This window comes from Corvus cornix, chromosome 8 (genome assembly GCF_000738735.6).
Source record: "Corvus cornix cornix isolate S_Up_H32 chromosome 8, ASM73873v5, whole genome shotgun sequence".
NCBI lineage: Eukaryota > Metazoa > Chordata > Aves > Passeriformes > Corvidae > Corvus > Corvus cornix.
Genome location: NC_046338.1, coordinates 30760816 through 30788614, shown reverse-complemented (window position 1 = coordinate 30788614; position 27799 = coordinate 30760816). Strand labels below are relative to the sequence as shown.

Below are 27799 nucleotides of genomic sequence, written 5' to 3'. Positions count from 1 at the left end.
GTGCACCGACACGCAGGGACACAGCCCCGGGCACGGCACTGGCGGCCCCGGCAGGCGCAAGGCGGGACACGCAGGGGCTGGAGCAGCGCACACGGGGCACGGCCAGCCCGGAGGCACCACACGTCTGCCGTGCGCATCCTGCAGCCTTCAAAACTATGGGGAAAGAGTAATTCTGTGAAACGAAAAGACTTTCCCAAAGTCTTTTCATCCCAAATCCCCTTGAGTACGGATTTTACACTCAGTAAGTTCACTGTGGAAGGTTTTCCCACTCACTAGACACAAGATTTCATATACATATGAAGAATAAATGTAAATGGCTTAGAATCCAGCATTTTATGTGAACCTGTAAATAATATCCCTTCTGCACAGCCATGCCTCCAACTCTGCAGCTTTGGGCTGCTGCGTGGGGATGTGTAATCTAGGAATGGACTGAGCAGGAAAACCGGGCTGATCACACCCACTGGTCTGGCGTGGGGGGAATAACCACGTTCATTAATACAAGGGAACCCTCTGTTCACCGCTCAGCGAAAACCCCCATGGCCGAAAGAAGCGGAGAGCAGTTCTCCGTGTCTCCACAGCTTGTCGCTCTCTCACTCCACAACGCCAGGTATTTCCCAGCCTCAGGAAGCGCCGAGGTCGCAGGCGTGGGCAGGCACAACTCGGGCTGCAGCCCGGGGAGCTGCGCGGCCAGGAATGAATCCTGCGGCTCCCCCCGGCCCCGGAGCCCTTGGCTTGCTCAGGCTGCTCCAGGTGGGAGCTGCTCTATCCCAAACATTTTGTTACACTGGGAATTCCTTCCCCTCCAACCTCTGCAATTACACAAACACAAGCACAACTGGAGCATAGAGAGGGGGGTTTAAAATCAGTGCAAACAGAGTCCAAACTGTTTAAAGTTAAAGTTTATTTGTATTCTTTGTAGGAATATCAATAAAAGTCCTCAAATGTATCTTATCTGTACATATTACAAGAACCTTCAAAAATTGTTCACAGAACAAAAATAAATCTTCTTTAGAACAAACCCAGGCAATGAAATGCAGAAATGGATCTCAGAGACCAAACAGTCCAGTGCTACAAGCATAAAAATACGGCTTGAAAAACAAGTTTATTCCTTTTTAAAGGTGTACTTTGTTGAAATAAAAAATAAATTATTTAGAGCTATCATTGTAAAACAGTTCTGTGTAGTAACACTCTTATTAAGGCCCTTGAGACAGAAAATCTATTTTTGCAGGTAGGATTCCTGGCAGGTATGATCTGTAAGGACATGCTCACTCTCCTAGGAGTTAACTTAGTGTGAAGAAGGAAACACCTAAAAACATCACCCTAAATTTAACCCTTTTTCCTCTGGCAGACTCAGCTGGATACCTGTGGCTGACCCTGCCCACCACTGATGGAAATACACATCATGGTTCAACTTGGCCAGGAATTGTTCTCCAGGAACAACACAGACATTTTTGCAGAACACAAGCAGAACTCATACACACAAGTAAGTATTGCTGACACATTCCATGGACATGGCTGTAAAATTCATGGACTTCTGAGTTAAAACCTGGTGGGTTTATGCAAGCATCAAAACATGAAATGGGGGAAAAATTCACAGCCAACCCAAAGCAATTACATGAATGCAAAAGAAACCAAATTTTTTGGATGATTTATTAGATGGATAAAGAATTCATTAGTGGATACACCTCATATTTTCGAACTAGAAAATACACACATCCCTTTCCATGCTCCTGTAGAGTCCCTGCCTGAGTTATGCCACTGGAGAGGAATGTGGTAAAATGTGTAGCTGTATGAATCTGTGCTTTTGTGCATATCTGCCCATTTCTGATACACCAGGGGAGTAACAGCCGGTAATTCCTAGAGGTGAAATCTATTCCCCTTAAAAAAAAAGGTCTGAATTGCTAGTGTTGCAAAGAACAGGGATTTACAGGATGCTGCCCCTAGGCTGTGCTCCCTGTGTCCTCTCAGTGCCTGTCCCTTGTCACCCTGCTCACCTCACACACTGCAGACACACCACACACAACGTGCCAAGAGGCCACACACAAGAGGCTGCTCCATCTCCCTGCTCTGTTGTGCTGGCCATGAGCTTTTCCTGAGCACTCAAGAAGCCCAGGTGGCCTTAAGGTTTGGAGAGAACCCTCCTAGAACGGTTCCGATGTGGCCAGCACTGACTGAGACACCAGGATGGGGTGACTTTCCTGTTCAGTCTGAGGAACACACGAGCGAGCATTCCTCCTGCAGGCTCTTCAATTTTTCCTGCACTACTTCATCTGTTCCCCAGTGAAAGCAGCAGCTCCTTGCACAGCCTTTGCTCAGAGTGTGAGCCCAAAGCCAGCATCTGCCATGCTCCCCATCGCAGGTTGCACCATTTACTCCCTCGCTGCTGCAGAACCCACTGACTGTGAGTCTAAACCCAAACGTGATCAGGCCCAGGCAGGGCTCCTGCTGCTGACAGACACATGGTTTAGTGCCACTTGGATTTGATCAGTCTGGACAAAATAGAAACTGGCATTTTCACATATTGTCAGCTTGAGGCAGCTGAAAAATTTTCTGGAAGGCTGCTCGGTAACAAACTAGGAGAGACAGCTGCCTGCAGGACTCAGGAGCAGTGTTTTGTGCTGCAGCAGATCAATTCCAGTCTTGCAGCACTGACTCTGCAACCTTCACCCCTCTGGGTTCTGCAGGCAGTGACTCCTCGGGAGCAGGAGCTGGAGGAGCATGCTTGGCACCCTGGGGGAGAAACTGCAACAGCAGAGAAAACAAGCAGCCCTGCAAAGAGCTGGGAGACCAGAGTGAGGGGTCAGCCTCTGAGAGAGCCGCTGCTTTTTCCTACAAGCATTCTACAAGTTTGAGAAATGCACAGGAGAAGGTACAGCATTAGAATGAAGTACTACCAAAGAGCTCACCGAAACAGGTGGATATTGGGGCAGGGATTATTTCCCCTCTAAAAATCCAGGCTGAAATGATGCCCCGAGTGCATTTCTTTGCAGAAACCAAAGTGGACACCTCAGAGCCCTCAACATCAAACCACACAGCTCAGCCAGTGACCTCTGACATTACCAGGGCACTGGGGAGCTCCAGGGAAAGGTGTTTCCCAAAGGAATGCCTGAATAACTCTCCTAGAACAACACATCTGCTTCTGCCTTGTTCTGTCAGTGCAGCCCCACAGGCACTCACTCTCACACCTCGGTCATGGCACACCCACAATCACCTGCACGGTGCCACGAGGGAGCAGTTCACACGCCCATCCCAAAGGGATGGGAACACGTTCCCCCATGCTACAGCTGTGCAATTACAGTACATGGCTACAGGGACATGCAGATCCCACCGAAATACCCCACAAAAAGGGTTTGTGTAAAAGAGCCCCTCACATGACAGGTTAACACAAAGTGGAGAAGTTGCTACGGCTGCAATGCCTGAAGGGAGAAGGGAGGAACTCAAAGGCACAGTTTGAGGACTAAAAGATCAGAGGTCAGCAAGGATCTAGAGCTGGAAGACGGTTTGGAAAGTATGGAAAAGTAACCACTGCTGAGCCAACGCAGAGCACAAGCCCAGGTGTGTCAGTGCCGGCGGCACCGAGTCCCGGCCGAGCAGCCGGAGCAGCTTTGATCCCAAAGAGCCAAGTATTAATCCCAAATCCCAACTCGCTGCAGACTGCTGTGCTCCAGGAGGCCTGGCTAGGATGGCTGCACACACATCCTGCAGCACAAGGGGCTCTGCACTGATGCCCACTCAGTCACAGAACACATGGGGGTGGTGACGGTAGCTCGAGTGTGGTGACACCAGAGCACACACACTGCTCTGCCACCTCCTGCATCAGCCACAGAGCTGGGATGAATTCATTTCCAAAAAACCAGGCAAACCTGGCAACAGACACCGCATTTGGGTCTCGGTATTCCCAATAATTCACGTGCAGGGAACTGGCTCAGACACTCCTGCGTTTTTCATGAGACAATACCACACCGAGGGACATCTCAAGGTTTTGTCTCAAATTGAAGTAAACTTTTCCAATTTCCACAGCATGTGTGAATGGTTAATCACACTTGCTGTTATCAGGACATTTCTGTAATTAAAAATTTCCATCAATGCTACAATAATTTCATTTACTGCGAGAGTCTGGGGGCTAGAAATGCACAGCAAAAACTGGAAGTAAAAATTCACACTTGACTCCAGAATCTGGGATTTAAAAAAAACCAAACCTCTCTCAGATTAAATATTGTGGCATTTTATGAAATCATGAGAATTGACCATACCAAGCCATTTACTATTTATCTGTTACAGGCTGTGAATGCCACTAGCTCCCAGGAGAAGGTCACTTTGGAACAATATCCCATTCACATACAGTCTGGAATCATGCTTCTCTAAAACACTACTGAAAGGAACTGGAGATGAAAACTTAGTCAAAACTCCTGAAGAAAAACTGGTGTGTACAGAAGTCAAAAAACAAAAAAACAAAAAAAAAACAAAAAAACCCCCAAAAATCATCCCTTTAAAGTATCCAGAGAAAGGAAAATTTCAGCAGAAATGGAAGATCTTTCAACAAAGGTGCAGAAAGCACCTTTCATTGGAACTACATTGGCTAAGCAAGTGGCTGAAACAGTGAAAATAAGTGAGCATTAAAATACAAAAATCCTCTAGAAAAAGGGACTTTTGCATATGGAATTTCCTGTGCTGGGCACGGGCACCCTTTGGTTAGCCCTTTCCTGAGAGGATTAACCTGGCTGTTCCCCATGGAGAGCAGAGAAGGAATTCAGGGTGCTGCTGCACGGGGCGTATGGTGGGGATTGGCTAGAAATTGTTAAAAAAGTATTTACAGGTCTGTAAGTTCTCCAAACAGAAAATATAAAACTGCATTAGAACTGGGGTAGAAAAGAAAGAATCCTACCACCAAATCCTGCAGATTCCCTCTGTCTGACAGGAAGCCTGACTGTGCAAATTCCAGGAACCCAGCTTGCTGCTCCCACTTTGTACCTTCTTCAGAAAGACTGTTCTTTGACAGAGTCCTATCCAAAGTAGGTACAGGGCACAGCAAGAGCCAGTTCTCTTGCTAAAATGTTTGCTATCAAGTTTGCATTCAGCTAAAGACCAGCTGGGGAAGAGGGGAATAAACCCAGCCAATGAGTTTTTCCTGTGGAATTCATTTCACTCCATTCATGTCCTTGTACCAGCCAGTTGCTGTCTCGGGTCACCCACTGCTCACCTCTCTCACCCACAACACACACACACACACGCTCCCCTCTTCCTCCTCCCAGGACTGCAGTGCTTTCAACAAGAGAACAACAACAACAGCAACAACAATAACAACAACAACAACAACATAATAATAATAATAATAAAAAAAATAGCAATAATTAAAAAATCTACAGTATTCACTTCCTTTTGGTATATTACATTGGCATTTTCTGTACACAACCCAAGAGCTCCCTCTATTTACACAGTGATCCTGAAGGAATTTTTCTAGGGAGCTTGGTTCTCCTGGCCCTGAGTGGGGAATTAAAGCCCACCCTTCACAGAGTTGCTTCTTCAACTTTATTGAATGTACAATACTATCTTAAAACAATTTAAAATACAACTTTAAAATACAATTCTAAAACAATTTTAGAACAATTCTAAAACAATTTTAGAACAATCTTTAAACAACTTTAGAACTGTTTTCAAACAACTCTAGAACATTTTCAAACAACTTTAGAACAATCTTTAAACTTTAGAACTGTGTTCAAACAACTTTAGAACAATCTTTAAACTTTAGAACTGTCTTCAAACAACTTTAGAACTGTCTTCAAACAACTTTAGAACTGTCTTCAAACAATTTTAAAACTATCTTCAAACAACTTTAGAACCGTCTTCAAACAACTTTAGAACAATCTTCAAACAGCTTTAGAACCATCTTCAAACAATACAAATTTCCTTTAATAGAAGAACTATGTGCAACAATCAGCGGCGGAGACGGGTCTTGGCTCTGCTCTGTCTTCCTCTTCCACCTGTGGAATTAGAAACTGCTGTTCTTAAATTCACCATTCTCCGTGATGGAAAGCTTGGGAGGGTTGCCATTCCGGACGTGCATGGTGCAGCGCTCCTTTACCTGCGTCAGGGCACCCATCAGGCGTGTGTTGGCCGAGTCCAGGAACGCGATCCGCTTCTCCTGCAAAGACACCCCACAGCGTCAGAGCTGCAGCGCACGCCCCGCGCCCATGGCGGGAGCGTCCCGGGCCGGCCGGGCCGTGCGGCTCCGGGCAGAGGCAGCTGGGCCAGCATTCCCTGGCGAGATGGGCTGTCTGCCTCTTTCTGTTTTCGGGGTGCCACGGGCTCCTCTGCGGCTGCTTGGGCCCTCCGGGTCTCTTTGAGCGATGGAAGGCGACAATCGGAGTTACAGCGGGGAATTGATCCGGGCACGGAGGCTCCACCCAGCCAGCCTCCAACGAGGCAGGATTGTGCCACAGGGGAGTGGGAGGGTGTCGGTGTTAATAACAATGGTAGCCAAATTCAGTATTAGTTTTTAGAAGTACGTTAGAAAAACAGAAACAGGCAGCAGAAAATAAAAGTGGTGGGGGTTTCATCTGCCAGAGAAAAGTGCAAGTGGTATCTACCGACCATTGTCTCTGTGTTTTGGATGGAGTGTGCTCAGAGTAAACTCATGGGATGCTTGAAATAAATAAATAATAATAAAAAAAGCAGATAATGGCAGCCTGCGGTGATGGTGCAACAGTGACACAGAAGCAGCAGCCAAAGCTAACGCTAAAGGTTACTGGAGGTGAGGGGGAGAGGGCACCATGGGTGGAGGGAAGATGCCATCAACAGAACACAAAGAACAAACACGGAACACGCTGCTCCTAGACCCATTCCAGCTCGGGGGGCTCCTGGGCTCCACGAATCCACGTGCCTGGTTGATTGTCCTGGCACAGAACGTGCCACCCTCCACCTGGAGCAGACAGCTCAGGGATGTGTGCTAAATTGACATAACTCATCACCAGCCCCAGCCTGCTAACAGTGGGACACCTGCAGTGGGATACAGCACCGGAGGGGCAAGCCAAGGAGTTGTCAGCACAACCGGAGATGACAATTTTCATCTTTCCGAAAAAAATAATAGTAATGCAGCTGCAGAAGGCAGTGCTAGAGACAACAGGAAGGTAACTGTGCTCTCCGTGCCACCAGCTGATTGGCTTTTGTTCTTTGAGAAGGGAAAATGTCTAATTTGTTCGACTGAAACAAGCTGCATGTGGGAACTCTTCCCAGTCCAGCCCATTGAGAAACAAAATGGAGGGAAAAATGATGCACAGAAGGCATAAACATCAAGGAACAGTTCAGCCACACTGCTCAGGAGACTCCCGTGCTGCCACAGCCCCTTGGGATCCGGACCCCAGCACATCAGTGCCTGCTACAGCACTAACCAGCAATGTTTGCTTTTCCCAGCACCCAGCTCGGGTGCAAAAACGAAGCAGAATTTAAGTCCTGCTTCTGTCACAGCCCTGAAGACACTGAGCTCTGTGTAAAGCCAACGGAGGACGAGGAGGAGGCACAAGGCACAAGGCTGCCTTAGCCCTCATCCTGATCTAGCTGACGGGAGCAGGGAGGACACGGAGCCGAGGAGTTACAGGCCTTTCCTCCTGTGCTGACGTGAGCCCTGCAGAACACAACTGCCTCAGCAGGAATGTGCTCCTCAGTGGGCAAAGGTCCTGCTCCTCCGACTATATTTCACCCAGAACAAATAATTTAAAATGAAAATTTTCCTTCTGAAACATTTTCTGAAAAATTCCTAAAACATCTTTCCAAAGAGTTGAGAATGAAGCTGGGTGTTTTCGGGCACTGCTGAGCACTCACTGAGCCAATCTGCAAAACAGCTGGAAATCCACACTTGGAAAATCAATCTTAAAAGCATGAGCTTGCTGAGTAGGGGCATCTTCTCACTGAAAGGAGAATTGGATCTACCAGGCACGTCTCTAACACGCTCAGGGCACAGGGAGCAGGAGGAGCTGGAATGGGTAGGAGGTCAGTGTGCTGGGCCAGGACTGGGTACTGCTCAGCTAGAGAACTGATTTGGTTTACTTGCCTGTTGGAATTATCTCATCCCCATTTATGACCTGTAATTTAACACAGCGGAGATGTCACTCGCAATAGCAACTGGGCCAGTTCTCTTTGCAGCTGCACCACTCCGAGGAGAGAGTCTGGCCAGACCTATCCCTGCTCAGAGGCCCAGAGCCAGGCTCCAGATCCAGGAGAACAGCTCGTGGCTGTGTGCATCGGGGCACTGCACCCTCTCACACCATCCCGGGCCCATGTCCGTGAGCACAGGAGCCCAGGTCACTGCTGCTCCTGGCAGCCTTTAACTCTTCAGCGGCTGCCACGAGCCAGGCTCCAGCCCCACTCGACAAATGTCACATGAAAAAAGACCTTTCCTTTTCTAGCCACCGAAGGGATCACAGACTAAATAGAATCTTCCAAGCATGACTTCGAGGGATTTCTACAGAACCCAGCAGACACCTGGGCTCCCCTGGTGAGTCTGTTCTGAATCTTTCATCAGGTTCCTCCTCTGCTCAGGCACTCGAGGAAGGACAGTGACAACAGCACTTCCCCCATGCACTGCCTGAGACTGAAGCACTTGAGGTTTGCCAGTGACCTTGCTTGCCCAAGAAAAAGAGTCAAATCATTCAAGCTGCTGCTTTGCTCCTGTTTTTTCCACCAGTTTCCACCGCAGGTAATAAATGCTACATCATTTGATGAAGTGTGATCAAGGACTACACTCTTCCACTCCTGAGGGTTTGAAGGTCTCACAAGTCAGCAGTGGTCCCCTCTGCCGGCTGGTGACACTGGGATCACACTGATCCTTGCTCCACCTTGCTATCCCACAACCAACACCAAGGCTGAGAGCCTCCGGCACGCACAGCTAACAGGCAAGTTTCTTACTCAGTCACAATCTCTCCCCTGCAAAAATTGCTTTTCATATCAGTGCCCCTTCCACCTTCTTGAGGCAGATGAAAAATGCATCCACCCATTTCAGAGTCCAGGCTGCTGCCTGGATGAGCTGCCATTCCACATCCGTAACAGCAAGATGACCTGACTGTGCCTATCTCCAAAAAACACAGCTTTTTGCTGCTTTATGTTTTCCCTACAGTTCCACATGAGTTCCAATATTTCTAATACCCCAGTGCCATCCTTAACCATGTTCAGCTGAGACTCCCACAACCACTCTTTGTGTAGGGAATAACTTGGGTTATTCCTGAAAAAATTATTAAGGAAAGTTTCCAGTTGGAACTACTGAAAAGCCCAGAAGCAGGAAAGAGACCCTCCAAATGCAAATACCACAAATGTAACACGGCAGGCAGATACAAACCAGTCCCAGGTTCTGTTTTGGGATCAGCACAGACACAGAGGAAAAGCTGGAATGACCCCACAGGATAGACCCACATGCACTGCCCGCGGGGTTCCCCTCCCCACAGCTGCCCGGGTGACCGAGGTGGGAGCTGCAGGTTTGTGGGAAATGGGCATTTCCCCAGGACTGCCAGGCCGGCCAGTGGGGTGAAATGCCACATGTGACATTCCCAGGACAATGCTCTGTTGCAGCGTTCTCTTCCCTGGACTCCACTGTCCAAAGCCATGCTGTTGCTGGCACAGCTCAGATGCATGCACACGGCAGCTAAACGACGCTGGGCTGAGGCACAGCTTCCCCACAGTCCCAGGCCCACACTTGGAATAGCATCTACACAATGCACTGCTACTCCTTTACTCCCCTGGGATCTCATGAAGCAACAAAGGCTTTGGAGAAGTGATCCATCCTGGGATTTGTTGCCAGGCTGCCTTAAAGCCCAGGTCAGACAGTACTAACTGAAGCCCCCACTTCTCTCCCAGCGGCAATAAGTGACACGTGTGACACCGCGGGCCGGTACAGCTTGGGAGATAGAGAACAGTGCTGGGGCAGGAGAGAGGGGCAAAAACCAGCTTCTATACACTGGTTCTGGGAGATCCCGAGCTCTTTACCTACCTGTGCATCAATAATTTTCTGCTTTGCATCAATGACTGCTTGCATCTCAGCGTGATCCTTTTTCAGCTCCTCTTCAACAGCCATGAGTCTGATGAGCAAAGAGAGGGACAAATTAGGACATAATACTATTTCCGAGTGTTTCAGGTACTCTGGCCTGTTGGTTTGACTTCTCTGCTTCTCCTGGCTCTGCAAGAGAAGAATTCTGCTGCTCTCAGGAAAGCTTATCTCTCCATCTGACACTCCCAGCTGCCCAACCTTGTTATTCTCAGAACGGACATTGCCAAAAATGCAACTACTTTGAAAAGCTAGTCTCAGGTTCCAAGCAAACAAAAAACCAGGCCTATAGTAAGTACAACAGAGACCTAAGCTAAAAATTCCTAAATACTTTCCTTCACTCTCCTGACAATCTCAGGCAAGTTTCCACACCTGCATCCCCATTTCTTCAGCTCTAAGGATGAAGAGAACACCTGGCACAGGGGACCCACCCAGTCCAGAGCTTTCCAAAGCCTCACCTGCTGATGATACTTTTCATCTGGCTGTCCTTCTCCTCCTGCTGCCGGCGCAGCCTGTCCTCACTGTCCTCCAGTCGAGACTTGTAGTCCTGCAGCAGCTTCTGCATCTGCTGCTCCTGCACCAGGAGCCGCCGCTCGTACTCCTCCAGCCGGCGGCTGGACACGCGCAGGCGCTCCTTCAGCTTGGCTATCTCCTGCTCGTACTGCGGGCAGGAGGGAGGCAGATGCAAAGGAGAAGAAGAAGAGATCGGACCATTATAACGCTCTGCTGCTCCTCAGGGGAGCGTTGGGGTTTTCTTAAATGACAAATAAGCTGACTGAAGTAAAGGAAATGAGAAGCAAACATGGGGGCAGCCACAGAGAAGGAGCATGTGGGCTCCCACTGGGCATCAAAAGCTGCTCCCACGCTGCAGGGTATTGCTCTGCAGCATAATTCAAGCAGTCAGAGGGCTCTGACATGGCTCCTCAGCCCTGACTGGGAACATCCCTCCTCACTTCAGACGCCAGCAGTTCTCAGGCAGATGCTGCTAACAGTGCTCAACTGCAGAAATGGCCTGGGCTGCCCAAACGTACAAACCAGACCTGTGCGGGACCCAAATAACTCACTCTTCAGGACCTAATCAATCAGGGCATGAAACCGCTGGGGAGGTCAGAGCAAACCAGTCACTGCATACCAGAGCCTGTCAGGTTACCTGGCTGAGCTTTTGTTCTTCTAGTCTCTGCGGGCAATCATTTCTGCAATAGTGCCATGAATCTCAATATATTCCTTTGTTTTGGGTTCATTCACCTTTCCTAACAATCCCATGTCTCTGCTTCTCTGTCCACTAAATGTTCTCCTCCTCGCTCCCTGCCTTCTCAAAATACCAAACCTCTTACACAACAACTCCATCCCCACAGCAACATATGGCTCTAACTGTATTTGGAAAAATGGGATCTACTCCTGAAAAAACATACACTTTAAAAACAGACCATGAAGATTTCTGTGCAGCTCAGAAACGCTGTAGTAGCTGGGTGACAGGCATTTGCCTCAGGAGAAGCCCAAGACAAAATCTGACTGCTGCTACTGATGAAGGCTGAGCTGCACCTCCGTAGAGTCCCTGTGCGTGTCCTAAGCTATGCTCAGCCAGGTTAACAATCCTGATTTACTTTATTTATGGAGTCAGTGATCACTCTGGCCAATATAACCTGTGTGAGAATGTGTGACGCTGTGCCAGCAGGGCCTGAAAGCCCCTCTGAGCTCGCTGTGGGGCGCACAGGACTCGGTGGCACCCCCCAAGTTGGCTGCACAGAGAATCAAATTTACCTTCTCAGCGTGCTTGACTTCGTCCAGGTTCTGAGTCACGTCCTTCTTTGTATCCTCGTACTGCCCGTTGTTGAACACCCAGGCAGCTGTCCTCTCCACTGGGGACAGTGTGGCCGAGTCCACTGGTGACTGCACCTGGGGCAGAGACGCCTGTCAGCATTCTCCAGAGAAACCGCACACAAACCAGCTCTCAAACCCAGTTCAGTTGGAGGAGAAATAGACCCATGAACCTGTCAGCCTCAAAGGATCCCCAAAACATCTCCTGCAGGGATACTCCATCCTCCCTTGGCTTTGGACCTACAGCACCTGCTTGAATCCCTCTAAAACCAATGCACTTTAGAAATTTTTCTTCCTCTCCAAGTGAGCTTCTCTCTGAAAAAGTTCTTGTCTCCCAATCCCGTTCACATCCACCTCTCCCCTTTGCCACACTGTCAGCAAGGCTCTCTCACCCTGCCACGTCTTGCACAGAGCAAACAGGGACAAAGCTCTGCTCGCAGCTGCTCAGGTGAGACAGGCTGTTTCCCTGGAGTGCTGAGGAGCTGAACTTGGGAGCAGCTTCCTCAGCCAGGCTGGCACAGACTACAGTGGAGCATGGGACTGCCCAGCCTGGATCCCGGACAGCACGGCAGGACCTGGGTGTGGCAGGGAGGTGTGACATGATCACGGCAGTGCCTGCCAGGTTGGGATGGTCCATTGCAGCGCCTCTGCCAAGCCAGGGCCAGCTGTGCTGACTGGGAGAACTGTCCAACCTCTTTGGAGGCTCTCTCTCTCCTCTTTAAGGGAGTCCAAAAAGGGAGCCAAGAAAAGAAACAAGAAGCTCTCCGCATGGCTGGGGAGAACATGGCTTTTCTGGGGAAAACAAATTCCAAGCAATTTTCATGGACAAAGACAAGTTTATAAGCGCAGGAATTAGCATAACTACCCCTGAAAGAGCAACACTGTCTTATGTTTTTGAGAAAAGCAAAAGATCAACTTCTCCCCAACTGCAGCTTCTTTTTGTGCCCAGGCAGCTCTTCAGCTCCCTGCCTGGCTCAGTGGTGCACCCAAGCGTGCTGTGCTCCCTGGCTGAGGGCTCTGAAGTCCCAGTCTCAGCCAGGAGCTCTCCATGGGGGAGGAACAGCTCTTTAGGACTCAGGGATCATGTCACCCTCCTGCTGTGTTTCTCCTGCTCAGGAGGACAGGGCTGGCGGGTGCTGGATCTGCTCCCACAGCTCAGCTGTCCTGAGCAGCCACGGACAGTCCAGCACTGGAAGAAGACTCAGCAAAAATGTAAAGGCAAAGAAAAGGCATAGGAATTAGGCAAAGAAAAGGCATAGGAATTAGGCAAAGATCCCTGGACTTAGGCAAAGGCCTTTTCCCTAGAAGGAAGTTTTCACAGCAAAAACGCTAATTTTAGCCCCTTAGGTGCAGTGTGGCAGCCTAGCAAAGCTCCTTAATTCCGACTTCTTCGATGGCATTTGCTGTCAGGCAGCCAGAGGAAGGGAGACCATGGGCTGTGTGTGGCTGTGAACCGCTGGGGAGATCAGGAGCAGCGAGGGATGAGCACTGTCACCATCCACTGCAGCTGTGGGGGACTCAGACAGCAGAAAGGTGACTGTAAAGTACATCCCCAGCCCTGCAGCAGACTGCTGAGCAGCAGCAAACCTGGCCAAACAACCTGCCAAGCGTAGGACAGAGTATTTCCAGCAGCCAGATTCTGAAAGCTGTCAAAGACCAAGCGGATGGCAAGTCATACATGCTGATGGGTTACAAGTTATTCTCTCATAAAGGGCAGAAAAAGAATTCGTCTGCTAGGATCACGTATTAATTCCCCTCTTTGCCTCTCTTCCAAAGGAACACACTGGCATTTCTGTTCCCACCTACCTCCTAAATGGAAATGGAAGGCAAAAAGTGACCTCTCCCAGCAAACAAAGGGCCCAGCTCTATATTCAGAAACAAATGGGACTTGTAGAGAACAGAGTCTAATAATTATAACGCCCACAAAACATGCCTAGAAGGAACATGCCCAGAAAGAACATGCCCAACTTCTCTTTTCTTTTTCTCTTTTTAAAATAAGAACAGAATTCCACAACAAGATTTGCAATTAAAAGGACGCAGTGGAATTTGCCTCGAAAAAAATGTTGGCCACTCGATTTGGCACCGTCCAAGATGTTGTTCATGGGTGTGGGGAAGGAGAGAACAAATTGATTTCACTGAATTAAGCAGGAGCAAGTACTCTAATGAATCCAGTGGAAACAATTAGTATAGAAAGTACACTGGGAAAACAAGTGGATGCACATCCCCTTCACAGTTATCCTTGTTACTGGCCTAAAAATGTCCTCCCAGTACCACACAGGGCCTGGCTGTATCCCATCAACACCCTTCACCTAGCCATGCCCCTGTGCCCCAGTATAAAACACGCTCTGCAGGAGGACACAAACACACACACTTCAAATAACAAACAATTACTTCTTTGGGTATTACTAACTTGGCATACTAAGCTTTGGTTTGTGATTCAGTGTTTCTGGTCTCGTACTTCAATGAACTTTAGGTATCAGAATGAAGTTCTGATAGTTCTGAAGCCCTGACTGCTCCTGGGTTCCCAGGCACCAGCCAGGTTTTCCTGTAACATTCAGGAGTTTGCCGAGAAAGCTCCACCGTCAGGGAACCCCAAGAAAACCTTGGGCAGAGCAGAGGTTGCTCTGCCAGCTTCACCTCACAGCCCAAAGCCTTCCCCCTGCAAAACCTCTGACCTGCAGATCACATTTTCTACCTTCAGTGTAGTGCCAAGCACTGAAATACTCACTTTCTCTTTAAAATTAAACTAATTGAGGAAAATATTTTCATACACAGCAAATCACAACAGGATTATTATTATTTTTTAAAAAAAGATAAAGGAATGTTGGCTTTTTGACAAGAAAACCTTGATTTATAGTTGCCTATGAACAACAGATAAAGTGCATTAGGAGTTGGTAGATATAAGCACTCCTTTCCAGAAAAAGATTGCATTATTCATTGTTTGGGATGATTAATGGAAAAGCAGCACTTATTTGAGGACCAGCAAGAGATTGCTTCATCATGGTGAAATACGGATTTCTCCACGCTTTAGGCAACTGTGCTTATTTGTAATTTTGGCAGCAGTTATTCTGTGATGTTTTATCTTTGTTCATTTCCCTGTTTTGAGGTAGCTCTGCTTTTAAATTAGCACCACAGGGCAAACGCAGGCTCACGTGGCGATCTGAACTACCGTTTGGAACAAAGCTGCTCCTGGTTTCTTTCTTTGCATTCAGGGAAATTTTCCAGTTCTGTTTCTTTCAATGGGTTTGCTGCTACCTTAGTAAATGGAAAACAGATCCTTTTTTTTTAAGTTTAGTACAAAAGCATCCCAGTGGCACAGACAAAGTGGCTTGCCAAGCTTGTGAGGGTGACAAGCATGATTATTCCTTACACTTGCTACTGTCCACTGGCATAGGTGCTGCTACTTTTGAGTCAGCTCGACTTCAAGGTCAAGAAAGCTCAGAAGGCCAAGAAGCAATGGGCTGAACGACAAAGCAGAGGCCTGGAGAAAGGATTTCCTTACCTGCTGCGTTTGCTGGCGCTGAATCGCCCGCACCTTGGGGACGGGGCTCTCCCTCGAGGACGAGGACTGGTGCCGGGAGCGGTGCCCGTTCTGGATGGGCTCAATGCCCATGGCCCCCGAGGCGCCGGACACGCTGCCCGTGCTGCGCAGGGAGGGGTTGTGCGCCAGGGCGTGCAGCGTTTTGGCCCTGGCGCCCAGCACGGCCTGGTCCATCTTGCGGATCTGCGCCTGGCTGCTGCTGTTCTGGCGGGGCAGCACCACCGGCACGTGCTTGTCCGGGCCCGCGGGGCGCCGTGCCAAGTCCTCGCTCTGCGAGCTGCGCTTGCCAGAGTCCTCCAGGCTGCTGTTGCTGTGCCCGCTGGGCTTGAAGTCCTCGCTGTTGCTGCGGCTCCGGAAGCTGGCACTGCTCAGGTCCTCCGGGCTGGAGTCCATGGAGGCCTTGGCCATGGCGGGGCTCGGGTTGTTGAGCTGGTAAACCGGGTTCTGGAATGAGAGAGGCCGGAGGCTGCCTTGTTGGTTCCACGCCGGGTGCAGCGGCCTCCGGACCTGAGGAGCGCTCTGGGGGGTGCTCTGGGTGTCCCACAGCTGTTTGATGTTGGCCATCTGGGTGACAGAGAGCTGGCTGCCCGCCAGGCGCAAAGGCACGTCGTGCATCATGGAAGCAGTGTCACTGTGAGCTGTGTGAGGATCCTGCAGGTCCATCAGAGAGATGCTACGTCCATTGGGCAGGACACTTACCTTTTCATCCTTTTCTGAGCAAGTCATGCTCTGGGTGGATACCTGCTGAGCCAGCAGTAAAGTCTTGCCCCTAAAATGTCCATCTGCATTTTCCTGGGTTGGAGACTTCATCTTGTTTATGTCACTGTGGAGTGGAAAGGAATTTGGTTAATTTTTGAGCAGCCAAGACCCCGAGAGACCTGTCCCAGAGAAGTCTTTCTACCTCACTTAACCTCCCCCCACTGAAAGCTTCAAGGAGCCAGACTTCCTTTTATGAGCTTTTTGTGTGCAAGTCAGAACACACTCTTCCTTAATTACCACTTATCTTGGAGGATCGTGTTTGATTCAAGAAGTCCTTGATCTATTTTTTTTTCACAGGTGAAATCTAAACCATTCCTGCTAAATCCTGCCCCCTCAGTCACTTCTGTCTCCAGCAAGACTTCAGCTGCCATTTAACCCTTTGCCATAATGTAACAAGAGATGGCACAAAAGGAAATCGCCTCAAGTTGTGCCAGGGAAGGTTTAAATTCGGTACTAGGAAAAATTGCTTCACCCAAAGGATTGCCAACCCTGGCTCAGGCTGCCCAGGCACTGGCGGAGTCACCATCCTTGGAAGGTGTGTGGCACATGAGGACATGGTTTAGTGGTGGCCCTGGCTAATGGTTGGACTTGATACTCTTTCCAACCTTGATGATTCTATGACTCCGTGTTATTATGGAGGCCTTAAATTTCAGCAGGAGTTGTGTGAAGGCTGCTGCAGAGCTGGGTGTAATCTCAAAGGGCATAGAATTCCACGTGACAAAACTGGCCCTTGTAGCTGACAGCACAGGTACTACCCTGGCTCTGCAGCAGCCGAGCCCTTTTGCAGCTCTGCCGTGTCACAGCTCCAGATTAACAGCTGTACCAGTGTGAGAAATGCTGCCCCAAACACAGGAGGGACTATTTTTGGCTGTTCCACAGGCAGGAAGTTTCACCTATAGCTCAGTTTTTCCATTAGCAGCCTGATGGCCAGAAGGAAACACTACGGCTGACCGTGCACTCAGGCTGGCAGGAAATCACAGAAGTGCTTTTTTATCAGCTCACGTCATTGGCTCCCAGAGATGCGGTTGAGTCCTGGGTAAGTCCAAAGCTCCAGGTCTCCAGTGCCACCTTGTGCACCTCTGACTGGGATGGTGTAGTCCCCGTGAGAGAGGCCCAAGCTCCCCATTCCACAGCGGGGCTGCGCAGCCAGCTCAGGTGATGAAGCCCTCAACCCTCAGAATCACGGAATGGTTTGGGTTGGAAGGGGACCTTGACGATCGTCCAGTTCCAACTCTTCCCAGCTTTAACAACCCCACAGCCGCCCTCGAGCCCTGGCTGGGACGTACCCATCGGTGGGGTCCTCAGTTATCTTCTGAAGTCCCGAGGAGAGACTTCCAGCGACGTTTGGGCTGGAGCTGTGCTCCGCAAAACGCTTCAGCTGCTGCTGCGTGGGTGTAGGGTTGGTCATGGATTTTGCGATATCCGCAAGGATACGAGGGAGAGGTCCCAGTTTTGCCACGGTTGCCTGTAGGAAGGAATTTTCACCCTAATTGGATACAAGCACCACGACATCCGCCAGGGTTTTTTGGTAACGGTGCACAGAGGCGGAGGGATGGAGTGGAAGGAAGGAGGGTGGGTGGTTGTGTGCGGGTGTGCCAGGATCGCAATGCAGTGTTATGGAGCAGCGCAACGACGGCGACGAGATGGATGGAGGAGACGAAACGGGGTGCAGCAGACATTGAGGAAAGAAAAGGAAATAGAAAAGAAATTAGGATTGACCCCCAAAAATAAAAATCATGCTCAACAAAACAAAACTACTGCCATTCCAATGCAAAACTATCATGCAAAGCACACTGAGTCCCGGCTGGGTGAGGTCAAAGTGAAAACTACGGCATCTGCTCACTGAAGGGCATTCAAAGGCTACAGAAGCAGCCGGTGGGGGGAATTTTCCAGGCAAAGGGTGTCAACGTGGTGAAGGAAATGCATGCCAACAGATGAGGGGGATCATGAGAAGGTCGCAGGGGCTGAGGGTGATGGGGAAAGGGAAGGTTTTCACTTCACAAGCCTTTCGTTTTTGGTATCCTACGCGGATGCCATCTCCTTTTGCACCTTTGTCAACAATGAAGCCATTGTTCCCTACCCAAACATGAACAATAACTGCACGAGAGCGTCAGCAATCCTCATCCCAATATCACCCCACCAGCATGGGATGAAATGTGTGGCTCCAGTTACAGGTTAGCTCAGTGCTGGCCAGGCTGAGGGTAAGAGCAGCTGGCCTTCAGCGAGGAAGGCTGCTCCTCCAGGCCCTGGCTTCTCACCCCTTTGGGCCACTGCTGGGAGATGAGCTACAGGGCATCTCCAGCCTCCTGGGACTGCAGGAAGAAGGTGAAGGAGCTGCAGATTTATTTAAAAATTAAAACTCTGCTACAAAACCAGTGCTCTTCTCAAAGATACCCTTGTTTTCTCCGTAAGCAGGTATTCAGCCAGTTTGGCCCCAGAGAAAGGTCTCTTTACAGACACTTTCATACAGCACTGTGGCTATTAAAATTGCCAGGGTGGCTCCTCTCATTATTTCCCAGTCATTCCCTGCAGTAAAGCCATAACACATGTAACTTTACCCCTTAATTCTCTTTTTAGGAAACCACTGTACCAGTTCTCAAGGGCCTGCTAGGATAGACCCATACATGTAACCTACAGAAAGGGCAATGCACATCCATACATTTGGAATGTACACTGTGTACGTGTACGAGGTAAATTGAAAAACAAGATCATGACTCGTTATCAAATCATGATTAATATACAGACTGTCTTTTTGAGTCAAGGACATTTCAATTTACTCTGATGCAACAAGCTCAGTTTTTTGTTTTCTCTTTTAAATAAAGTACTGTGAAAAAATAGATAGCCAAGCAATAACTACCTTGGCAAACCCTAATGCAATAAAAATGGAGTGCATTGCTATTCACCTTACCTCTCCAGTTTCAAAAGAAAGAATAATATACATAGAATATGGACAAAATAATGCACCTCTAATAACTGAAGTATGGAATAGTTCCAAGCACTTGGAAAAAAAAAAAAAAAGACTCACAGTTCAGCTTTTCTGGGCCTTATCATCTATCTTTGCTATCAAGATTTTAATGATTTTGGTTCCTGCAAACCCACATAGCTAAGGAAGAACAAAGCTCTGCCTTTCCTCCTTCCAGAGCTAAATGGAGGCTGTGTTTATTGCTGGTGGTGTCCCCTGGGATCAGAAGGACAGAACGTGGGCACCACATGGGAGCCCAGCGCAGTGCACAGCACAAGGCATCTCGCTGTGCTGCAGGAGGACCCTCGGAGTGGATCCCCCTCTTTACGTGGCATTCCTTGTGTGCCAGAATCAAAGACTACAAATGAGACCATCTCAGCAGGCTTTGGATCGGGTTGTTGACGAGAACAGCTCTGCAGGGCCAACTCACTCCTCCATCAGAACTGGGGTGCAGGGAGGCACCTCCCTTAGCACCAAAAGGGCACCCCGACACGGCCTTCTTCTGTCCCAACGCACTCCCTTTCCTCCAGCTCGCTCACGAGAAAGGACTGGCTGCCCAGGGAATTCCAGGTCTACTTCTAAGCAATGCTTTCAGCACCTGACCTTCCCAAAGGCTCTGCAGAGTGTTTGCCCTGCTGCTGAAGCCCAGCCACCTCACACACCGTGCTGCAGGCCTTGATCCGAAATCGCTGAAGGAGTGGTTGTGACATGCCACTATCAAACATTCCCCTCCAAAGCTCTTGCTTTCCCTGGATATTCCCTAGTGTTTACTGTTGCTATGGCACCATCCCTGGGCCTCCAAACAGCTTTACCTTATCAACCTGGGACACAACATCCCAGAGGAGGGAATGCAGCACGGAGAGCTCTTTGCCCAGGTCGATGTAGCCGTCATATCCAGGCATGTTCGAGATGGTATCTGGGTTGGAGAGCTCCCTCAGAAAACGTTGCATTCCTCCCCACTCATGCTCCAGAAATTCATTCATGAAAGCCATGTACTCTTCCTTAATACCAAACCTGTAGGAAAGGGAGGTGGGGGGAAACCCAGACAATAACCTCCACACCAAAAAACAGTACAAGTGCTTACAGACAATTACTTAAACCCTTTACTTTAGACCTGCCTTTCTGAAGATTTGGAGTATTAAAAAAAAAAAAAATTCAAAATCTGAAGAATTTGAAGTCTTGGAGGAAAAAAAAAACCACATGGACAATTTAAGAGATTCACTGCTTTGTGGTACTTACTTAAATACTACTACTTCACTGTTTACATTACAAATTACATCTCTCCCCCTTCCCTCCCACAGATACTCTCTCTCTCCTCCCATGCAGGAGACGTGCCATGCCCTTTGTATCATTCAGCTGGGAATTTTGGAGGGAGAGAGCACGAAAATCATGATCCTTGGTGGGAGGTGGGAACAGGCTTCTTTCCTTTTGAAACAACACATACACTAACATGCTAGTGCATGACTCTTCTTGGCTTTATGATGTGTCCCCTCCACAGAATTCTCAAGGAGAATTTATTTGAGGAGTCTCGATGGGAACAGCGTTTGCATCTCGGTGAGAAGAGTCCCCCTTTCCTAAAGCTGGCTTCAGTTTGCCAGAGAATCAGCTGCCTGGGAGCACACCTAGGAGTCAGGGCTCTCCTTGCACGCCACAGATTTCAGTTTCACTGGCACCACCTACCTGGCAAAGTTGGCGAGGTTCTGGATAACTTTAGCAATGAGGGTGAGCGTGCGAGAGGTCTGCTCATCAGGATACTCCTGCATGAGGTTGAAGAGGCTGGGAGACATGATGGCAGGGCACAGGAAGCGGAGGAACAGAGAGGCACTGATCAGGCGTTCAGTGATGTCCTGCTTGCCCCTGTTCAGGCACTGCTGCTTCCAAGAGGCAAACACCTCCTTCAGCTCACGAGGGAACACGCTGAAAAGCAAAACAACGGGAAATAAAATCGCACTGGCAACGAGATGCAAGGAGTTGAACTGGTGATCAGTCACCTGCAATACTGATCTGTGAGAAAACATCAGCTCTTTTTTTACCTTCCTTTTTTCTCTCTTTCTCTCTAAGCTAGGTAATGTCATTAGGCATCTATTCATAAATCCCCATTTAATCTGGTGACACTTAAGTACTCTATAAAACACCCCATATAGTTCGTATGTGCTAAGTGAAGCCATTTCCAGACACGCTGATTTGCAAGCTAAGAACTACTTACCCATTGCTACCCTGGAGCAAACAGGGTGTTAGAATCCTGAAAACAAACCCACCCAAACTGAGCTCATCTCCGTATCTGACAGTTTTACCTTGCTTGTTAAGCTCTCAATACTATGCCTGTGCTTCATGCCAAAACACAAAGGCCCCTCTTCTTCCACTGCTACTCAGAAACAGAGATTAATAAAAATCTCTCTGCAATGCTTCCTCCCTGTTTCAATTCCACACATCTGAAGGGTCTAAAAGTTTTCTGTACACATCAAAACTTGCAGCTTTTTATGCCAAGTCCAAGCTAAGCTGTTATCTTCTCACTTTATTCCCTCCTTATCCAGTCACACTCAGTATGCGTTCCCTTGGCAGAGGATTTGGGCAGAAGCCCCCACAGGTGTGGTTTGTGCGTTGGGACCCCTCAGTCTGGGCACAAGCTCCACCTGCAACCTGGAGTCACATGCAGGAAGGCAGTGAGGAAAGGGGACAAAGGCAGCCTGGGAAGATGGATGGGTCTGTGCTCCCTTCCCTGTGCTGCTCTCTCACCCTCAGAGGAGGAACAGGCACCTCTGAGCAAATGGGGACAAAGGGAGGGAAGGAAGGTGCCTTACCAGTAAGAATTGATAATCTTGCAGAAGACCAGCTCACAGCACATTTTCAGGTTGCACTGATGATCTGCTAATTCATTCTGTGAGCACCTGCTGGGATCTGCTTCACAGTTTTCATCTGACTCATACACAGCCTTGATAAACTCCCCTGGAAAAAGGGAAGAGGATGAGAAACCAGGGTAAGTTACAGGAAAAGCCTACTTGACACACCTTTAAATCCTGCTCATGTCTTTCCCTGGCAACTGCCTGTCCTGCTCTGAGTGTCTGCAGCACAGCCTCCAGACACCAGATGTTGGGCACATGACTCCTCCCAGCCCTTTCCCAACAGAGCATAGCCTGGGCTCTGCTGCTGCTGCAGCCTCCCGTGCCCTCGCTGTCCGCACGCACAGGGGCAGAACCAGGATGGCTTTGCTTAGCAAGCCTGCAGGCACTTCCCTTATAGCCTAGAGAGGAGCATTGACTTGGTATTCAAACTGTGTTATCGACTACAGAAGTATCCACAGTCTTGGGAATGAAGCCGTGTGCTATTTGTCTTCATAATTTCCCCAAGAAACATGCTGGCAATGGTATTTCTTTATATTATTTCTAAATCTGACTTTTTTTTTGGTAATTTTAAAACGTGTCACCTTGCTCTTGAATAAGAGTAATACCCAAGCACGAGCTAGATGCTGCTAATTTTCTCAGCCTCTTATATCAACACCTTACAGCATTTTTATGGCCTGCATCTTTCAAAGCTCCATGGCATTTCTGTCACCCTTCCCTTCCGGCATCACAACAGAAACTGCTCACATACGAGCCACATGAAGTTGCCTTTGTCTGGCAGACTGGAATGAACTACTCACTAGTTTCCCTCCTCTCTATGCAGGCATTCCAAGTGATTTTTAAACGGCTGGGTGTTCACTAGGAAAAACTCTTTATTCATTGGTTTAATGATTCAATGTCTTTCAAGTTCATCTCCTCAGATGATCTCGCTGGCTCTGAGCTAACACAAGGCTTGTTTGTGCAAAAGGGGTTTGTTTTTAGCATTTGCTTTCCTAAAACCCCTTAAACACCTCTCAGCCCTCCCCAAATCTCAGCCTGGGGTTGTTGCAAGCAAAGCAGGCACCACTTTTTTTTTTTTTTTTTGGTGATGGGGTCCAAAACATTTCTGCTGAGGGCATCTACATCTCTTATTTGCAAAACTGTTGGCATCACTTTTGTTGAACCAATTCTGTTTTAACTCTTGTTTATTGGATAGTGTTTTTTATCCTTAAACATATTTGAAACTTACTCTTTGTGGGCCACCAGACCTTGCTATAATCAGATATAAGATTCCCTTACAGACACGTTACATTGCTAACACCAACCACGGTGTCCTTAATCCTTTCAAAGAACAGGGCAGCTGAGTAAAATGACATTTAAAATCTGACCAAGAATTAGATGGGGATATTGTCATAAGCAACGCTGCCCTGAGCTATAGACAGGCAGGCTGGACAACCTCAGGGGCATTTTCCATCTCTCCTGCCTATGATTTACCATCTTATCACTCAGCATTAAATGATGTATTAGGAATAATTACTGTTAAAATATTTTATGCAATTAGTGCACATTAAGGAGCTCGCAGTCAGCTGTAATGGAGTGGTCCCACAGCTGATGTTCAGCCTGCTGGGAAGCACAGCCCCAAGTACCAGGCTGCTCATTTCTCTGTACCAGGTGAGAGCCCACGACTGTGACTTACGCTCAGCGGTTCCACCCAGGAGAGTAAGACTACCAGAAGAGGCTCATTACACTTCAGAAATGGCCAAACTGGATATAATCACAGAGCTGGCTATGCTGACCCTTGGAGCACTAATTCAGCCAGCTATGTCCTTGATGCCTTGCCAGCGTCTGGGATTGCTGAGGACAAGCGAGACTGCTGGGAAAGCAAGCTGCTTGGCTTTCTTTTCTTTTTGTGAAAGGATGTGGTGTGGGACTTGGCTTTGGCCTGATCTTGTTTCTCTCGTATCAATTTCCAAAGCTTTCTCCATCCCAGAAACAACAGGGGGTGGGGTGGCTTGTTGTGCAGTTGTGGGTAGGGAAGATTGTGCGGAGCTGCTGAAGGCCGACTGTGGTGTGTCTGTGGAAGACAGCGAGCCTGGGTTTGGTCCCCTTTACTGCTGTCTTTGTGTGGCCAGGAATTCCCAAGGCCGTGGCTTATGACTAGAGCAGAGCCTTTTGGTGGAGGGGGGACAGTAACAAAATTATCAGAGTCCACCCTGGCACATAACAGTGTGCATGAAGAGCCGGTGGGGAGAATGGAGCAGGAGATCACGGGATGGCCAGGCAGTTTTAATGAGTCAGTGAACAGTGAGCACTCGGGATAAACACAGGCAAGAGGCTTCCCAGACAGGATGCATCTTGATCTCCTGCCCTGGGATGCTGGGCAGCCTTGCAGCCCCGCTCCCTGGCCTTGTCTCTCGAAGGACTATGTGTCAAAACCCCTTTTTAAAGCCTGTTTGTGTATCAGACCCAACAACCACCGTTGGTCACAAAGAAATTGCAGTGTTATGCCTCCTCAACATGCTAGAGCACAAAACAAAGCTACCCAGAAAAACAGAACATGGTAATACAAACTTGAAGAGGGGCTCAACTACATCAAATCAAGCTTGCTTTGCTTTGGGTGCTACTCCTGCAGGCGCCACAGGGCATTGAGAACAGGACAGTGTGCTCTCTGTGTATGAGACCCAGGCTGAGTGCTGAGGCAGTCCCATCCCACATTGCCAGCTGCAGACACAGTTCAGGGTCAGCCCTTGCCGTGCAAACAGGTGGCAGACAGGGAGTTTCTTACCCAGTGCATCATGGAGGTACCTCTGTCCTACCAGCTTGAGGTATTCCTCAATAGCTTTGGTAGCGAGTGTGTTCTCCCTGAAGATCAAGACATCATGTTCTGCACAACGATCCACCTCAGCCATCACCAGATCTGTCAAGAAGTCCTGAGGAAAAAGGTCAAATGGCAAAGGTGATTTTAGCCAGCTCAGTCGTGCCGGGCTAATGGCAGAAGCCAAGAAGGAAGGATATGTCAGGATAATAAATAATAGCTCAGCCTGAGACAAAGGGGTGCAGCTGCTACATGAACTAAGGGCCAAGGAAACAGCCAGGGCTCCTCTTGGGTTTATTATACTTAGAGAATGATACAGGTCACAAATTATAAAGGGTGAAGCAAAAGTCTCTAAAAAAAAGCCTTTACAGCCAAGCTTGTGTTTCAGTTTAGTTCTGGAACAGAACCTCTCACCAGTTTGTTTATCAGAGGCTCTGTCTGCTGAAAGAAACTGTGCTATTATATGTATCTTTTTATAAGGAATATTTCATACCAACATGGATTTAAAAATCCAAATTGGAAGTGATGCACAAGTTAGTACAGTTTGATGATATTTAAATAAGAAGAATGGCTTAATAAATTAAATTCACAAACCAAAAGTGGTTTAGGATTTGGGAAAAAAGAAGTTAACATTCCACTTGCTGGTTATCTATATGGCTTATCTTGAACTGTATTCAATTGTCCAAGCAGGAACTGTCAGTGAGCCTTGATACAGAGAATGACCTCTTGATATAGGGTCTAATTCTACAGTACTATTTATTTCCTGAAGTGATAACTTTATGTGAGTCAATGACATTTAGTACTCTTGGTTTTCAGGCCATTAGTGCTGTTTCTTTTCAACAAAATCCAAGAGAATTCTTTTCACCTGGTGCAAACTGGGAACATCCAGCTGCATCCTCATCAGCAGAGAACAAATTGCCTCTTAGGAGCTTTATGGCAGCCTGAGCCATAAATAGAGGTTCAAAACTTCACACACCAGGAATGCAGCTGTAACACTAACTTATCTACTTGTTGCAGCTGGCACTGCAGCAACCCAGAGCCTGTTTTCCAGCAGGATTTCGACAAAATTTTAGCTACCAGCTTCTCCCATCAGACAACTTGTTAAGAACGAGTTCCTGTCACACACACTGTCCCAGAGCACCAGCCATCCCGAGATATTTTCAAGGGGCATGCGATCATGCAAGCAGAAAAGGACCTTTTCTGGAACAGTTAGATGAGGCTGTGCCTTGGATGTTGTTTACAGCCATCCTTCCATATCTCTGTCCCTCTGACTTGTGTCTGGTGGCTGCTGCTTTCACTGGAAGGAGCTGCCTACAGCATGGCCCTACTCCCACAGCACCTGGTGGGCAGCAGCCAGCTAGATCAGTGTGTGCTAATGCTTCCCAGAACTTCCCACGACCTGCAGGGTGCTCTCCCACAATCCATTTGAAGGAATCAGTGTGCACCCAGAAGTCCTGACAGCATCCTTGGGGCAGGTGGGATCACCATTAACTCGGTATAGATCCTCCAAATGGCTGTTCAAACGCTGACCAGATCGATGCTGGCATTGATCCGCTGACTCAGCGCCGACTCAGCGCTGGCACCCGCTGCTCACTGTGTCACAGACTTACTTACAGAAGCCATTCTCCAGTTTACCAACCTCTTGTTCACTTCTCTCTTGACCTACATCCTGGTTTTAGAAATGCAAGGAAGGTCCCTGACCACTCAAACACAGGTGCTGATTTTCAGAATAACATGAAGTTACAGAGTCCTCCTGCTTACACTTTGGACACAGCATCTGCTGCTGTTTACTGTCATGAGCCCCCCCAGTTTCCACCAGGAATCACTTATCAGTAGCCAGAGTCACTCCAACAGGAGCCACCTGTGCTTACCTTGGCTCTCCCAGTGCTCTGAAGAATGTGCACCAAGGCAGAAGCCATCTCTTCCTTGCTCTTGACACTGATCACAGGTTCCAGCACGGAGCACAGCAGGGCGTAGTTGCTGGTAACATACTCCCCAAATTCTTTGTATTGCTCCATGGGCAAGATGGTGATGGTCTGGTAGCGGGATTTGATGCGAATGGAAGGCCCCCCTGACTTGCCTTTGTTGGCTGTAGGGGTGCTGACTGGGTACCATTTCTCCACAAAGTGGCGGGCGGTCACGCTGGCCGTGGGAATGTTGACCAGGCCGATGTAATTGTTCTTGTCCTTTTTCTTTTTCTTCTCTACGTCCTTGTAGATGTGAACTGTGACGTTCTGAATTTGTGGGAGACTGTAGAACTCAAAGTGCTCCCCCCAGAAAATGTTATCTGCTTTTGCTTTGCTGGTGGTGCGGGCAAAGAGGGTGTCGTCAAGGCACAGCTCACAGAAGTATTTCTTCTTGGGGGTCAGGTCCTTGGCCTCTATGATCCAGAGGCGAAGCACGTTTTCAACTCGATGGCAGTTGTCCTGTGCAGAAGAAAAAGATCAGTTCTTTCATTCAAAAACCCTAAAAAGTTGAATATTTCACCTTCTAAAGCAGCAGCAAAGGGCTGCCTTTTGTGTCTGAGGTAAGGACAGAGTCCGAATTCAGAATGAGATTGTCTGATCCAGAGAGAATCAGCATCATCCAATTAGAAAATTGGACATTTTCTGAAACAGAGGCAAAGGGCTGTCTTTGGTATGTCAAGAGTGGGGACTAGAATATTTTTCTTCTTCAAAAGCTGTATTTGAAATGCTTTAGAAAACAAACACTCTGCACAAGAGTCTCTCCAAAGCTGTCAGACTGGTGAGGAACCCCAGAGCACTGCTAGCCTGTCCCTGGGAGGTAGGATGGCAGCTGTGGAGTGACTTATCAGATAGTTCCAGCTGATCCATAACTTGATTCCCTGCTTTGTTTAATGTTGGGTTTTTTGGGTTCCCACCCCTATCTGTGTCCCTACATTAAAGCATGACCCTTATGAAGCCATGCCCCATCTTTCCCAGGTGCATGGCCTCAGAAATCCAGTCTGCAGCACCCCGAGCCGGCGCTGGGGCAGGGATCTGGAAGCACGCCGGCGTTTATTTGCTCTTTAAAGGCCTGACCCACTGCACTCCCT

At 48.5% G+C, this 27799-nt stretch overlaps 1 protein-coding gene across 15 annotated transcripts in view; it reads right to left on the bottom strand.

Moving 5' to 3' along the window:
• Positions 1 to 884: 884 nt before the first annotated feature.
• RASAL2 (RAS protein activator like 2) overlaps positions 885 to 27799 on the bottom strand; it is a 163765-nt gene continuing 136850 nt past the window's right edge. For 7 of the 15 annotated variants that reach the window (XM_039555801.1, XM_039555804.1, XM_039555793.1 and 4 more), the window contains 12 exons: positions 26616 to 27170; positions 24715 to 24859; positions 21912 to 22056; positions 20791 to 21027; positions 19923 to 20124; positions 17435 to 17634; positions 15351 to 16212; positions 11792 to 11926; positions 10489 to 10691; positions 9977 to 10064; positions 8048 to 8078; positions 885 to 6142 (listed from right to left, as the gene is read on the bottom strand). In XM_039555801.1, coding sequence (XP_039411735.1) covers positions 6012 to 6142; positions 8048 to 8078; positions 9977 to 10064; positions 10489 to 10691; positions 11792 to 11926; positions 15351 to 16212; positions 17435 to 17634; positions 19923 to 20124; positions 20791 to 21027; positions 21912 to 22056; positions 24715 to 24859; positions 26616 to 27170 — 2934 coding nt within the window. In that variant the 3' untranslated portion in view covers positions 885 to 6011. The remainder of the gene's footprint in view (positions 6143 to 8047; positions 8079 to 9976; positions 10065 to 10488; positions 10692 to 11791; positions 11927 to 15350; positions 16213 to 17434; positions 17635 to 19922; positions 20125 to 20790; positions 21028 to 21911; positions 22057 to 24714; positions 24860 to 26615; positions 27171 to 27799) is intronic. The other 8 variants (XM_039555802.1, XM_039555794.1, XM_039555803.1 and 5 more) reach the window with 6 other exon arrangements.